Raw genomic sequence first — 16,302 nt, 5'->3', positions numbered from 1 at the left:
AGCTCTGGATGATGGGAATGATTGTTATTTTCATTTGCCATGGATTTGAGAACTCATCATGCTATCTAACAGGAACTAGCAGCCCTTAGTCACCATGGCACTTGTGGGCTATGCAACCTGTAGGCATTTGACAAAGAATGCACATGTTGTTCTTTTATCGCACGAAAGCTCGTTTACAAACGCGGCACAGTCACTCTTGTTGCCATCTCTGTAAGAGACTACTGCCTAGTTTTAGCTACAGACAGTTGGTGGTGTCCTCTAGCTGCTGTGCTTGAATGCAGGGAAACACATTAATGAAATATCCTTTCGAAGCCCTGCATCTTTTGTTTGGTACCTTTGTTTTAATTAATGTTGAGAACTTTCTCCAAATTTGTTCTCTTCTTTGTATTGCTGCTGCAGAGGCCACACTTGGCAAGTTTGCATGTAAACAGTTAGATGTAAAACCTGTGTTGTTCTTACTGTCATGACCACAGTTGAGTACTGAGGCAGAGAAGTTGAACGTATTGATTGGTCAATCACATTTTATGTGTAGAGTTCTTTGAATATAATACCATCCAATTACGCTTAAAAATTAAATTCAGATAAACAAGGTTGAGAAACACCAAAGTAGGAGTCGCATGTCATCTCTTCAACGCACAAATTGAAGAGGCCTTTACAAAGATTAACGAGCACTCTCGAAACTCATAACTTTCCTTAGCATTTGCACAATTGTCAAGGTTGCTTTTTCTTTTGTAGAACTAACAGAAATGCGTAATTATTGCTTTATTTTGCCGCTTTTGAATACGAGAAGCATTTTACAGTACCCGTAGCTCTCATAGACATGCCAGAAGCCTTCGCCTCTATTGTATCGTGCTGACATAGTCGCGATTTCGTGCTCTTTATTTTTTATTTATTTATTTGAGGGCCACGGAGCACGCATAGTGTTGTCACGGGGTAGCTAGTCGTTTCTTGGAACTTAGTTGAAGCTGTGCACCTAACTCTCTTTGCTGTCACGTAATAGCGTTTGCCTGCGAGGCGGCAACAGCTGTTCGTAGTGCATGCGCTCATGACGCAGATGAAGATGCGCACAGGTGTTTTCTTGCTGGTGTTTTTCCGAAGCACATTGTTTGCCACTTGTTTTTGCGCAAGACAGTTTGCGCCTGTCATAAGCACATGTCTGAAGGACAGGAAAAAGGAAACTGCATTGTACAAAAAAAAAAAGGACAGCCGTGCAACATGCACATAATAGACGAGACGAGGGAACTGAAGTAGAATGAGCGCATTTATTTTTTTTTTTTGCCATAATTTGTGGGCTTCATTTAGAAAGAGCTTGCAATTATAATTTCAACAAGTAACTACTGTAATTAAACATGAAGTCCTGTAAATGAGATTTTTACAACTTTTTTATTTTTATTTTAAAAAGGAGCTTAAGAGGATGGTGCCACCACGTGTGTGACTAGCGCGTTCTTTGCTGCAAGCGTTTCTTATAGCTCCAGGAAGCATGATACGCACGCCAAGATTAATTTATTCTCGCTAAATAAATGATCACTTTTTTTTATGTAATCCATTTTCGGTTTCAGTTTCTCGGTGCCGAATAGGGCTGTGACGTGGCAGTGTAGGTGGCTTGGTCAGGTGACCACACAATGTTGTGACGCATGTCGTGCTGATTATCATTTGCTCTCACACACACTTGCCACACAGGCAGCTGCAAAACAAAAATGCAGAAGCCGTGATGCCCATATGTACGTGCCTACGTGGCGGAGGTCTCGGGAGGTGACTCACCTCACTACAATAGGTGTGTACAAGGGAGGGTTGTAAGAGGGTGGCAACTTCCGTAGCCACCTACAAGGAGGAGGTGCAAACACAGCGGCACTCATTCACATAATAGGTAGAAGACGCTGCGACTTGGGGGAAGGGGGGGGGGCTAAAAGGCTGCCCCATACATTGGGGTGCTCAGCGACAAACCTTTGTACCCCCGAAGGGAAAACCTGTGCATGCCTATGCTCACTACAAATCTGGTGTGACGTCACTACAGCTTTCGTTGCCCTCCCTACTGAGCTACAACAGTTCTGGATGCGCTTGCGATGGGCTTTGGTTGGGAGAATGAGCATTTAGATACACTTTGGAGCTGGATATATTCTAAATGTTTGCTGTGTCTGACCATTCGTGTGGAGTGTCCTAGCATACAGAGGAAACCCACAAGAGGCTTGTTTTAGCCTAGAAATTTGGTGGCACCACCCCTTTAAGTTTTGCTTACCAATGAAATGAAACATGCTAAGTACTTTCTCCAGGCAACTTTAAAACCAATCGCAGTAATGTTTACAACGCAACATTGCTTAATGAAGAAAGCTCAAATTTTATTGGGTATCTGGTGTACAAGTTACAACAAAATTTTTCTTTAGCGACTATTAATTTCAGTACTGAGGCAGAAGTTACAGTTGCACACATAACACATGGCAGAGCAAAAGACAAAATTCATAAATTCATTAGCAGTTTATGTTAAAGGGTTGCTTTTGTTTATATAATTCTCACACGTGCATGTGAGATTTTACAGCAAATGTAATCTATATATGATTTTGATGGTGGTTTTTCTTGCAGGATTAACAGTGTAAACTTGATGTTTCGTTTTTTCACATCCTTGCACACTTATAAATTTTTCAAAAGTGAGAGTTTTTAAAATCAGAATAGTTTCTCTATACCCACTGTCATTTGACTTTATATCTCTATGTAATAAATTTCCTGGAAATAATTTCCAAACTTTCTTAGCAATGGTACTTTTTGTGCCTATTTGATTACGAAGAGTGTTTCACTTCTGTGTTGATGCGTTATGCATCGTATGAACTACTTTTGTGCATGAAAAATTTTTCGAACATAGAAAGCTGCTGGTTTACCATCTAGAAGCTTGATTGAATGTACTGCTCACCTAAGCCGAGAGCCCGTCTCTTTTTTAACTTTTTTGTAAGCCATGACATTGCCTAGCTTGGTTCTTAGCCGTGTATACAACTTGTTTACCTCACATTCTTGAATTTGATGGAATGTAGCATTAGAGTTGTGCTCCTGACAATCGTGGCTGTTGACAAACCTTGAAGACCATGTCGGATTTCGGCCTATGGATGTTGTCGTGCATCAGTTGACTACAACCTTCACCAATGCTATACAGTGTGATTCAGCTGTTCAGTTTACTTCCGTAATGAAAAATTTCACATTGTAGTCTTTTTTTTCATGTTCTCTGTATAGGTGGAAAGTAGCCCTTCCAGCTTTCTTGTATAGTGTTGTTCTCATTTAATATTTACTTGTACGTGAATGACTGGCTTCCCAGATTACAAAATCTGTTGTCATTCTTATCTCTTGGTGATAACATATTGCTGAAGTCTTCAAACGAGATTATTTTTGTTGCACTAGGCATGACAGTGGGAAGCCAACAACTATTGCCCATTTATTCAGCATAAATTACAAGCATCTTGCAATTTTATGTAGTAGCACTTAAACATTGTGAACTATTGGTCAAGGCTTATGCTTCTTTTTTTTAAGTCTCTAGAGTTACCTTTTAAATTTCTTTTCATTTGTGCATTCTTAAGCTCTCTTGCACAAAAAACAATTCAGCTATTCCCATGCATCACTGCACTTCGAACACTACCTGTCACTACCGAAGGTTGTAAAAGAACATGTAGCTTCTTATAAAGCATTTTGTATTAAGAGTGAGAGCGATTGGACTAACACGTCTATAATAACGCTTCTACAACACATCTAATGACCATGTATTCAGTGCCTCATCCCAAATGGGCACATTTAAGCTCCCCCATAGGCGGCAGCTTTGGTCCACTTTTAAAGTTTTTAGCCAAGTTTGACCAACTTCTTGTTTTTTCAACGATGAAACAGCATCGCCATGACCTTTTGCGAGCATGCATGTTGCTTTGAGCTTGTTCTATTGCCGCCCATAGGCAGTTTTTCTGCCTTGCTTCTTGCTTATCCCATCTAGTCATTCATTCCAGTTAAATCACTTAGGAAATTTTCGTCAGTGCAGATGCTTGGCAATTTGTAAAAATTATAATCCGACTGTGGCAGCAGCAGGGACACGTCAAAAATATATTCGTGCCGTAGTTATTATGTTAACTATGCACAACCACAAAGTTAGTAAAGAGTGAACCAAAAATTTGGTGTCTGTGAGCAAATCTCCATCTTGAGGGACTGTCCATTTATACCGCCAAGTGACAGATTGTGCAAGCTTAGAACGTAGAAAAGAGTCATGACAGGCTTCCAGTTGTTCGTTTGTGAAGAACACCTGGAATTGTCTTGTCGTTGCACCTCCCAGTTCAACCGTTCGTGTCTAGCGGTTCAAAGATGAGCTGTTTTTATATCATTCGCATTTTTTGGCAGCGTGCACCCGAAAACATTATATCACAAGTACCCATCTCAGGAATCTCTTGTACCTTGCACCTTCCTCGTTTTCGCACACCGGATCTGTGTTTTCTCTGCACAACTCCAACGTGAATGTGTGTGCACACCATCGGGCCTTGTGTTGTGCTTTACTGCCTTTTCTTAGCGAGCATTATATTTTTTAAAAACCTGACCAGATACAGCCTGTGTGAGGAAACAATGCAGCATTATTCGAGAGTGTGGAGAGATGGTCAGTGGCTTGTACAATATTTTAAAAACAATGGACCGGCCCCTCCCACCGTCAAAAGAGACAAGCTCAGTGTACTGAAAATAATAGCTATCAGTTTGTACCTCACATTAAGGGTGACTTCGACTAAAAATCTTTAATTCAGGAAGCATCTGTACTGAGCAGCTCGTGTGCACCAAAATTCACGCATGCTATTGGTTCACTTATAAATGCCATAATGTTAATAAGTGCACCATCTCTAGTTGGATTTTTTGGAGATTCTAAAGGGGTTCTTAGAATTTTGCGGTGTTTTCAACACAAGGCTATGTTCTCTGTTTTTCTATATACAGTACAGCGATGATTTCGGAGTCGTTACTTTGCTACAATGACAGTTCGTCGAGGTGTGTACCTTCAGCTTAGCAGGGACACTGGTTTTGCCTCTGCAGGTTTTAACCCACTTTGTATAGAATGTCTTTCTTGGTCCCAACGCCCTCTTACAAATTAAGGTTTGTTCTCAAACGTACACATGATTAACTGCTTGCATATCACAGGCACAACTTTTTACCCTTTTTACTTATTTGCATTCTTGGAAGAAACTTGCCTGACACACTGCTGCAGAATGTTGACCAAAGATGTTTTCAATTTTCCTTAACTTGAATGATGCACTGTTTTTTTATTTCTTTACAAAATACTCATCTCAATTCAGTGTGGCACCATGCATCATGTTTGTCTGCATCCTTATGTGTGCAAGTGCTGGTCATCTATATCTGCATGTTCAAATTGTATGCTGTGTTTTGCACCTTTGTTAAGAAGTGTGGCTTTTGCTGGAATGATTACATGAATATTACATGGCACTAGCATAGCTTCCTACTCATAACAGTTGCTTGTTCCTGCTATTTCTAATGCTCGTAAGAAACCAGAACATTTTTTCACTGCAATTTTTTATATACTCACCTGTGTCTCTCGAAGTGCTCAATATTGAGAAAATAGTTTAAGTGTGCACAAAAGGCAGACATTGAACCATTTTAGGGCATTACATTACTTGTTTGAATCCAATGGACGAATTCGCTTCAGCAAACGACAAAGTAACTCGAGTGAAACTGCTACGCTATCATGATATGGAGTTGATATTACTTGCTATGAAAGGGCCCTTGCGGGGGTATCCCTAGCTATGCCAATAATTACTCCCGGGTCACTTTATGTCCTTAATGTCTCTTTGAGCTCTATTAGATACTACAAATGGAATATTGTTACCTCTATAGATTGTGTAATTTACCGGCATATTATAGATAATCAACTGAAGTTTACTCATTGTAACGAGCACATGTTACAAAATGGGCATGTTTGCACATATCTGACCACAGTAGCATCAGCCCTGTTCAACTTTGGTGTGACAATTTCACTTTCTCTTGCCCCCGTGCCAGTAACGGGGCACTCCAGCGGCCTTAACGTGCACTAACGCGTAGCTTTATTTAATGCCTGCCTTTTGCACATCTTTAAACAGAAATTATATGTAACATAGCATTCCCACACAGTCTCGTGTCTGTTTCAGTGCGACATTGTTGAGAACAAGTTCTATACCGAGGAGTTATCAGGCTTTGTTTAACTGGAATTGAAACGTTCCTCACTGTACCAAGCAAAATAGGCGAGCCAGCGTCGGGCAGTGCCAAGTGCATTAGGTGATCAGCACTTTAAAGGCTGATCAAAGAAACGGTTCACTTCTGGCTCACTCCTAACAGCACACAAGACTTGGCATCAATCGCACATTTTCTTTTTTGCTACAAACTGGTAGTGTTTAGTTGATGTGGTGCCACTTTTTAGACTTCATAACTTTTTAGATGCAGAAAATAAAAGAGCTAAGGTGCACATTTATCCACGTACAGCATGTGTGCTGGTTTTTTTCAAGCCAGTTTGTAGCGCACACAAAACACTCACGAAATGCATTGTCTAGTTTGCAAAAAAAAAGCCAGCATATATTTTTGTGATCTTTTTTTTTATTCTGTTTTATACAGTATGTGCCGATATGATGTGCATGACTGTTCATAGCTGCATTGTGCACAATGAGCTAAACATGCATGAAGCTACGCCTTATTTTAATAAGTCAGATGGGCATATTGCTGATGTTCATTGTACTCTTATGGTTTACCTTTTTATTATATTTTTTTTCATCATGCTTTGTTCATAGAAACCTTGCCATTTTTAGAGACTGCGCTTGTTGTAGTAGTTTTCTTTTATTTTGGCCAAGAAGGCATAGCCAATTCTAGATTGTTTCTAATGTGCCACTTCTGTTTCAAACATTTGCTGGTATATATGTGCTCTTCCACTGCAGCAGTAGTGAGGGCATCCTTTCTTGTTATTAGCCTTTTTTTCTCTCCCTTTGACAAGGCTTAGTGTGGTCGACGGAATACCCTGTTGCATGTAACTTGCTTGATGGCATTGGCTTGCAGGACCAGGCATATAGCAGTGTTTTTGTTTTGTTTTACTGGTGTTAATGGGAGCCTGGAGAATCTCTCAAGAAATGTGGGCAGAAACTCGTGTTGTTCTTAGCTGCTGTAAAAAGAGAAACAACTTACAAAAGTCTCATCTAGCAGTATTCAGTGTTTAACGATTGTGCACATGCCTTCAAGATACACTGTTGTCTGTGGACCAAATATGCGATTGCTTCGTGTTGCATTGTTTTCTTTTTCCAAAGTTGTATGTACGCACGGAGATCTAATGCAGCTGAACACAGATATGTGCATCCAATACAGTTGAATCCAGATATGTAGAACCTGTAGGAGGTCACAAAATAGTTTTGTATGTGCGCAATTCAATGCAAGAGATATAAGCTGCATGTAAAATGTTGCAGTGTACAACGGTTTTTACCAGTCTTTGCATGCTTTACCGTATTACACCGCTGTATAGAGCATTAAAGCAAATATTTCATTCTGAGGTACAAATGATAATCTAAAGAGGATCACAAAATAGTTCTGTTTATTGGCAATTTAATGAGAAAAATATAAACTACATGTAGTATGCGTCACTGCACGACAGTTGCAATTTTGCATATTATTCCACATTACACTACTGTATTGCAGTGAAGCATACCGAAGCAAATAATTTATTATGAAGTGCAAATAAGACCCTTGATGCAGAGGCTGTTTCTTAAGGCGCAATGCTCATTTTTCGTCTACTGCATGCAATTTCCTTTATAGTCAATGCATTACATGACAGTATCTACTGAAGTATTGCCATCTTTTTTAGCATAACTATTTTCAACAATGTTAAAAATGATTGCAATACCATAGGAAGAAACCCTTCTGGAGCGGTGCAACACTCTATATAATGAATGTTGTGGTGAAACTTCCTTGGTATGTTCCTTATATAGAGCTGTACTTATGTGTGGGATTTAAAATAAGATGCTATAGATGTTCTACATGCTTCATAAAGACAAATGATTGCATATATCCTGGTTCACTGATATGTACAAAAATAATTGTGTGGTTAACACAATTTAAGGAACAGATGCACATTACATAGCTAGAGGAATAGAAATGCCGATGAAGTTGTAGTTTCTGCCTACATATCTTCAGTTATCAAGGCTTGCCTAAGCACAATAGTAATTTATATGGGAAAGAGATTGATGTGTGTCACCTGGCATCATCAAAGCTGGCTTTGAATGCGGGTTTTTGTTTTTCTGCGAATGAATGATGTGAGTGCATTAAATAAAGAGCATCGTAAAGTCCACTCCGTGACTTTAATTGATTCTCGTTGACACATTGACAACCTGCCGTCAGGAATAGAACATGCGTGCAAACAGCTGGTCGTGTGAACTCTGCATCACGTCAACCACGGGAAACACGTTGGCAGCAGTGTGTGAGGTTCTGTGTTTATGCCTGCGTGCAAATTGCAGTCAAAATAGTTAAACAGCTCACACACATCGCAGGTGCCAAAAAGGCCAGTGTGTTATGAAACATGCAGAGACCGAAACAGAGAAAATGAAATCAAGCAAAACTTTTAAAGCACGGCAAGCACCCTTTCACCCTATGGGCAAACTAGTTGCATATCCCTGTGTCTGATGATGATTGACCATTGTGTCTTTCAGTTATGCTTCATTTACAAGCTTTTTTTTGCCAGTTTTATTTAACAGCTACAGCACATAAAAAAAAGTTGCGCTAAGGTGAGAGATTGGTGCTTTTATTGCTGTTGCAAAAAAAACCGTGCTTTGAGCGAGAAAATGGTACAGGCCAGTCAGAAACAGAGTCGTGACGGAGTATTAAAACCGAATCCCAATGCTATTTGATGTCCAATTTATACCGACAAAAAAAAAAACGAAGTTTGAACACAAATGAGGTTTGACTACTGTTACTGGTCTTTCCTGCAGAACGCGACGGTGCTACGCTCTTCTCACGATACTTGCAGCCCCGACTTGTAGATGAGTGGACAGCATAACCTCTTAAGAGTATCAGCCCAAACTTGCTTCCAAAATTCGTTTTTTGAGGACATCTGCTCATTTGAGGATAAGCTCTTCATTTGTATTCTGAATTGGACACATCAGGACAGGTCACTAACTATCAATTTTCTGCAAGGGTTGTCATTCAAATCAACTATTCTTTTGTTATTCAATTTCAATTTCCTTAGCTAATGTTTATCCTGGAACTCTTAAGAGTTTTTTGACAGGTTATGTTTTAAGGTTTGCTCCTTGAGCAGCTTTGCTCTTGCCGTGAATACAAACTAAAAGGTGGTAGTATAACACTTGAAACTCTGTATTATTTATTTTTTTTCGAGAAAAATAATAACCAACACTAAGGTGTACAATATCCTGCGAGCTGAGATCGATAAACGTCTGCGTGTATTTTATACTCTCTGTAAGTGGCTTTTCATTCTGACACTCGTTGAGCACATCAACTTTTTTTTTTTGTCATTTGTCAAACACAATAACTTCAGTAAGCTGCTTAACCAACATTCAAGTGATTCCACAACTTACCTTTGGACGATCTCGGGTATCCTTGATTGAAGCATGAACTGCATTCGTTGACCCTTGCAGTGTAAGAAAAATTATAAACTTAAATTGATGCAAGCCACCAACAACCATTTGGGAACATTTAAGTGCAATAACAGATTGGGTCAAGCAGGTTGACACGCACAAGTGATAGCTTTGCAAATGCTTTATCAAAAACAAGTGAACGTATGTGCATACATTTAAATTTATGTGGAAGCTGGGATGCTATGCGAACACTATAACACATTTGAAAAAAAAAAAAACTTTTTGTAATTTTTTTTAGAATAATGGAATAAGAATTGTAATTTTTTTAGAATAATAAGTAACGTGCACACTCTTATGTGTAGACTTTCCATTTTTGCTGCTTCAGGAATTGGTCATATGAGTTGATTTACTCTGTCTTGACATGACAAAGCATTTCTGAAATACATTCAAACCTGACGATAACAAACATTGATATAATGAAATATCAGTTATATCGAAGTAAAAGAAAAATAGTTTTGCAATACGATATTTATTTAAATATAAGTCGAGCTTTTTTTTTCCCCGAAAATTTTGTTCATAACCAGCTATTGGCTTATATTCGTGACCAAGGTATCTCAACATGTATTCACAATCAAACCAATTAAAAGTGCCGAGCTTATGACGTTCAACTGCCGCGCCTGCTGTTCTTCAAGCGGTTCCTGCTTCATACGCATGTTATATACCATAAAATCTGAAATAAAGACCACCCCCCCTCCTCCTTTTCGACTACCAAAGTACAGTAGACTTCTTTTAAACAAAACCTCAAGGAACCAGGGTAATGTGTAAATAGGGATATAATATTCAAGTACAAAACCAAACATATCAGGGGCAGTTGTTCCACTTAAGCAGCAATTTTATTTAATAGAGTTTCATTTAATAGGAGCCTACTGTAATGGAGAAAAAATTTATTTATGCAATAGCCGTGTACCACCACCGCCAAATGTAGCCGCTTTATCGTGTTTGGGATGAAACCCACGATTTCCCTAGGTATTGGCCGTGAAGTCCTTAGCCCGCTAGCCGTGCTTCCGGTACTGCCTTGCGGTGCGCAGCCGCACTGGCACTGGCCTGAGAGCTCACATCACTTCCTCGCGCTTTGTTCACTGTACAATCGGCGTGACGGGGTGATGGCAGTGATGGTTCGCATTTGCTTTAGGTGCTGCGCCGTGCTCCCTACAGACTGCAGAAATTAGGCACCCTTTTCTTCTAACCACCACCACTCTTTGGTTGTGCGCGATTGTGACAATGTCATGTCGGCAGAGCTACACAGGTGACTTCAAGTGCCAAGTGATACTTTTTACCGAGGACTCGAGCAATTGTGCTGTGCAGCGTGAGTTCTGTGTAAATGTTGATTAGGGGTTGACAAAAGCAGCGGTACCGTCTGTTTGCCGGCAAATGTCGGCGTCGTGCCTTTCGGGGCCCAGCAATCGGCAGCGATGGCAGCAAACACGACTTCGTTTGGGAAGTCGCGGATGCTTGCGAAGAATCCCATGACATCATCTCACACATCTGACAATATGACGGCGCCGGCAGCGATTAGGGCGCTGAGTTAAGTAAATAAAGGTGAGCTACGTTTCAATTTTTTTTCTAAACTTAAAAAAACAAAAAACATTGGTTGACCTATATTCAATTTTTTTTTTCTCTCGTAAAACACTATAAGTAAGGGTCGACCTATATTCATCCCCGACCTATTTTTGAGTAAATACCGTAGATACAGTGCTAGAAAAAACCTTTAAAACGAATTTTTGGATATAACGAACTTATTTTCGTGTAACATGCAACTTTGTTATAATGCGCTGTTGATTTTGCAAGGCCGATTCTCGAAGCGGCAACAATAACTACATGAACGTACAGTTACGCATTTCAAACAGAAGTGAACAAACATCAACGCTGGTTAAGCAATGTCCAAATAGAGCAACAGATCACCTTGAAAAGGATGACATTAAGACAAAGCGGTTTACCGGGCCAAAACCTGAAACTGGAAGTCTGCACAAATTGGAAGTTTCGGGGATGATCGCGGTTTCAAGTTGTGGGATATTGTTAAATCGGGAACGTCGCTGGAGCCAACATTTTGCTGAAGACCAATCGGCTTGTTGGAAAACTTGGCTTCAGTGAAATTACTCGTTCAACGATTCCATGTTGATAACGAGAAAGTGACATGCAGCCATAATTTATGAAATATGTGTGCGAAACTTGGATATATAACCAACAATAATAAACAATTCCTCCATTTCTAAACTTGTTTACACTGACATTAGCACTCTCTTTTAGCAAACACAGTCTTCTTTTCAAGAACATTGTCTTCATGATGCACACAACACTGTATTTGTCCATTACAACAAAGCCTGCTGTAACCTCTGAAGTAAGTAGACATAAACCTCAGATTCTTATCTCAGGCAAAAAAAGCACCCTGTACAAATTTCCAAGTGTGAGCATCATACAGTGGTTAGTAGACCTAGCCTGAATTCGCGCGTTTATGCAGGGGCAGAACAATGATACTTAGTGATAGCGACAAAGTTTCGTTCTTCTTTAACGTGCGAAAAGAAAGCGCTTTTGTGTTTATGTTATAATGAAATGGACAAACACCTAAAGCCCGATGAGAAGCTCCCCGCACAATGCCACAATATAAAATAAATCCACAGAAAAGGACATATGTCTATTAAATTTTATAACGTATCAAAAAAGTGTCGCAAACCTCGAGTGTGCCTACGGCTCCAAGCCGCACTGCAGCAGCTACCATGGTGCGCAGTGAGCTGAACAGGAATGACGTGACTGCATGGTCCTCTGGAACACCCAGAAATGCGCACACAATTCCATACATGACAGCCTGGAAGGAAGAATATTCCTGCATGCTTAGATATTTGTCATTTAAGATGGCCTCGTAGCTCCAAGTCCTTGAGTTCTTCATTCCTTAGAATGAAGGCACAGAAAACTCAAATAGACTCTCGAACACCTGTTTGAGGAGATGATGTGCAATGCTACTTCCATTTGTGCCACGAAGATCGCATAAAAGTGAACTGCATTGAATGATATATCAGACATATCATTTAAGAGGAGATGTGGCAATAAGAATGGCAAACTTGGTCAAAAAATTCAAATTTTAAATTTTTTTTTTTTTTTGACATTCCCAAGACTATGTTTTACATAATGGTGAAATATTAGACTAAAATAAGAAATAGAAGTTGATGAAAAAGAAAAAGCATTTTACTGGTGGGCTGTTGTCAAAAGCTATGGGAAAATTGGGATTTAGAAAATGCAAATCTGCAGCTTTCCCTAGGCACAGTGTCACCATATTGGCATCATCGTAAAGAGAACAGATCAGAGATCTATATAGCCATAGAGTTGCTTTTCTCCAATGAAAAACAAAGCCAACTCCCTTCTGAGTTCCATTTTCTTAGCTTCTAGCTCCAATTTTTCAGCACCATTTTTTTTTTCAACTTTCATTTTTTGAGTAGTTGTTGTCAGTCAACCCTGTGCCATTTTGCAACGAATGAAGATATAGCTATTTCCGTTTTCTCCACTTTGATTCTGACACATTGGTGAGTGCCGTAAAGCTGTCCATATTCGTTGGCACATCATACAGATTTTTATAATTGGCTTTTTGTAAAAGTTGTTACTGATATAATATGCCCAGGACATTTCAATCTGTTTGTGTGTGCACTTACTTAAATATTAAAAAATGAACCAATAGCATTACGGCACAAAATAGGCCCACATGAATATCTTTATTAAATGCTTTTTATGAACTTATGTCTAATTAATTAATTTTGGGATGACAATGAAAGTTTAGCAAGTACTGCAACTCAAAGACTCCAAAAGATAGCTCAAAACCAATTTTATTTATGATATCACAACAAAGGGCATCTGCATGCCAAATTTCATCACGTTATCTTCATAAACAACAAAGATAGTGTTCACTACCGTTTCTCCCCTTAACTCAAGCTAAAACATTCACTCATTTAGTAGCTAGGCACTACATTCCTTGTCACTGCTCATCTCTGTTTCCAATCATAGCAACAATGTTATAACATTATGGCATGGGCTAATCATAAAGAGCTACCATCAGGTGTTACAACACAGTTTGACACAGTTGAACATAAGGTCTATCAAAGTGCTTTTCTAAACTCGAGCACTGGCGTAGTACTTGATTTGTAAAGATATTACAATTTGAGCATAAGAAATGAAAGAAGGCACTTTAGATGTAACACACAGTATAATTTTAAAAGCATGCAACTGATTGATTAATATGTGGGGTCGTCCCAAAACCAGCATATGATTATGAGAGACGCCGTAGTGGAGGGCTCCAGAAATTTTGACCACCGGGAATTCTTTAAAAAGCACCCAAATCTGAGCACACTAAAGCATGCAACTTGGTAGCAGCACAATATTCGCAGGTTATGTGGCTGGCTAACATAATAACTATAATACACAAATGCATATTATATGTGAGTGCACATTATGCTTAGGAATCAGAAATTTGTCTGTGTTCACGTAGTCAAAAATTTTATCAGATGCCAGTTTCTTATTATGCATTGTATGTAATTCCGCGTCACCAGATTAGCAACTGGTGCCATCCAGTTATAGTGAATTGAGGTGATCACCTTATGAATGCAAATTTAATGCATGCCACCGTATGCACAACCGAGAGGCTTACAAAGAGGGTTCACATTAAATTGAGGACGACGCGGTGAGCAATAGAAAGGAAAATGATAGGTGTAACCTTAAAACACAAGAAGAGAGCCGAGTGGATCAGGGAACAAACTAGGCAGAAATGAACGTGGGCTGGGCACGTAGGCAGGATAACCGCGGGTCATTAAGGGTAACTAAATTCCCAGGGAAGGCAAACGTAGGAAGGGGAGACAGAAAGTTAAGTGTGCAGATGAGATTGGAAAGTTTGCGGGTATAAAGTGGCAGCAGCAAGCACAAGATCGAATCGATCGGCAGAACATGAAAGAACCCTCTGTCCTGCAATCAGCATTGTCAGGCTGATGATGATGATGACTGTATGCACACAATCGATGTGGTTCAATGTGTATGTTACCTGATGGCCCATCAACTTGCCATCGTAGATCCAACTCTGAACTTCGGTGAGTTTTACATCCTTGTAGGTTGCGCAAGCAGTCTGGATCAAAGACCGTCCCTGGGACAGACAAGAACAGGCACGTGAGTACAATGAGGTGCATGATCATTTCATTCTCAGAGTGAACATCCCGCACTGTGGTATGCCTAATTTATGAAACAATAAATGCCAGATACAAATTGGCCCTTACTAAACCTGTTGTGTACTCGCCCTGTTGGCGATGTGATTGCTTAACGAGGCATTCAGGAGGCGATCCAGAGCACGAATGGCTTCGAGGTCGGTCCATGACCGCAGTGCTTCTCTCACGAATGGTATGCTGAAGGAACCTGAAAAATACAGCAAGACAGCCGACGATAACTGCTCAAAGATGGATACTGCAGAGGCATCCTTGAAAAGCAACAATTATGGTGCATTGTATACTTGCCTACATTCTCAGTGCTTGCGAGCAAGAACTTCTCAACCTTCTCTGAAACAAAGTAGCATTATGAAAGTGAAGCTGAGAAAAGGCTTCTTGCTAAATGAACACTACTGCCTCAACAAAAATATGTGCAGATCTGTGGAAACAGTAAGCCATAGCTTTTGGCTAAAGGCTATACTGAGATATTCGTGTATAGCTTGAAAAAAGTTAACAGTGCTACACGCTCGTGTGAAGAGGTTGAAGAGATATAAGGCACCTTTTACACTGCCCAAAATTATTATGCACCACATAAGGAAATTTCGGGAAATCTATGTAGTTGAATTGGGGGCCAGTATCACGTGCAATACTTTTTGGCCCGCGGCCGACAGAAAAATTTTAATACATCACTGTGCGTGGACTGATACAATTTCGATGAAACGTATTTCAAGGATACTAAATCAGGCAAAAATTGGTGTTTACATATATATCGCACGAATTATTATTTGTAACCACTACTCCTAGCTGATTACATGTTTCTTAATTGTATTCTCAGCATTAGTGTCTGCGAACATAACTGTTGAAGTTCAAGTGCAGTAATTAAAATACAATTTGTAGGTGCCTATATTAATTACTGAAAACTCATATTACGTCTGAACATTATGTTGCTGTGTGAATTCCTCGCTGTGTGAAAAATTTCAATTTGCAGTAGTGACTGAGTATGTGAACGCTAGTCTATGCGTTTACTTCACCGTGGTTTACTTGCATAGTTTCGTGAACGCTGACGACATCATTACGATAACAGATATCGCGTAAGAAAGGGGGAGCGTAGCCGGAGCCACATATACCTCTCCCTAAATGCTTAAGAAAGGAGTGATAACTTACCCGACGTACTCAAAAACCCACGCTGGTACGCCGCTTCTAAGCCGGCGCTATGAGCGAAGCTGCCCGTTGGGAACGCTGTCGGGTAGAAATCAATCGGTCACTTACATGAAATACGCGAAAATAAACTTATTTGCGAAACAACACTTGCCACTGTCCGATATCTGTAGAAGGTTGAGCAGAGAGTTCGTATCGGGTGATGACATTTCGTCCAGTCGATATTCATAATACTAAGTGCGATGGTCTCAAGTCACAATGATGAAACACGTGCGATCGATACACGTGAAGTTAATACCTGCAAAGTTGTGCAAAGTGGTTTCGTTTCCAGTTACAAGTTTCGGGAAAGACAACCAGTCAGCCAC

At 39.9% G+C, this 16,302-nt stretch overlaps 1 protein-coding gene across 2 annotated transcripts in view; it reads right to left on the bottom strand.

The window, feature by feature from the left end:
* LOC119172340 (uncharacterized) overlaps nucleotides 1-16,285 on the bottom strand; it is a 17,268-nt gene extending 983 nt beyond the window's left edge. The window contains exons 1-8 of one of the 2 annotated variants that reach the window (XM_037423399.2): nucleotides 16,092-16,285; nucleotides 15,944-16,018; nucleotides 15,089-15,130; nucleotides 14,860-14,990; nucleotides 14,626-14,724; nucleotides 12,280-12,411; nucleotides 9,549-9,601; nucleotides 8,300-8,457 (exon numbers count right to left, since the gene is read on the bottom strand). In XM_037423399.2, coding sequence (XP_037279296.2) covers nucleotides 8,355-8,457; nucleotides 9,549-9,601; nucleotides 12,280-12,411; nucleotides 14,626-14,724; nucleotides 14,860-14,990; nucleotides 15,089-15,130; nucleotides 15,944-16,018; nucleotides 16,092-16,146 — 690 coding nt within the window. In that variant the 5' untranslated portion in view covers nucleotides 16,147-16,285 and the 3' untranslated portion in view covers nucleotides 8,300-8,354. Of the gene's footprint in view, nucleotides 1-8,299; nucleotides 8,458-9,548; nucleotides 9,602-12,279; nucleotides 12,412-14,625; nucleotides 14,725-14,859; nucleotides 14,991-15,088; nucleotides 15,131-15,943; nucleotides 16,019-16,091 lie in introns of those variants that run through there. The other variant, XM_075889982.1, reaches the window with a different exon arrangement.
* Between the last annotated feature and the right edge of the window lie 17 nt (nucleotides 16,286-16,302).

Source organism: Rhipicephalus microplus, chromosome 3 (genome assembly GCF_043290135.1).
Source record: "Rhipicephalus microplus isolate Deutch F79 chromosome 3, USDA_Rmic, whole genome shotgun sequence".
NCBI lineage: Eukaryota > Metazoa > Arthropoda > Arachnida > Ixodida > Ixodidae > Rhipicephalus > Rhipicephalus microplus.
This window is presented reverse-complemented; position numbering and strand designations above follow the sequence as displayed.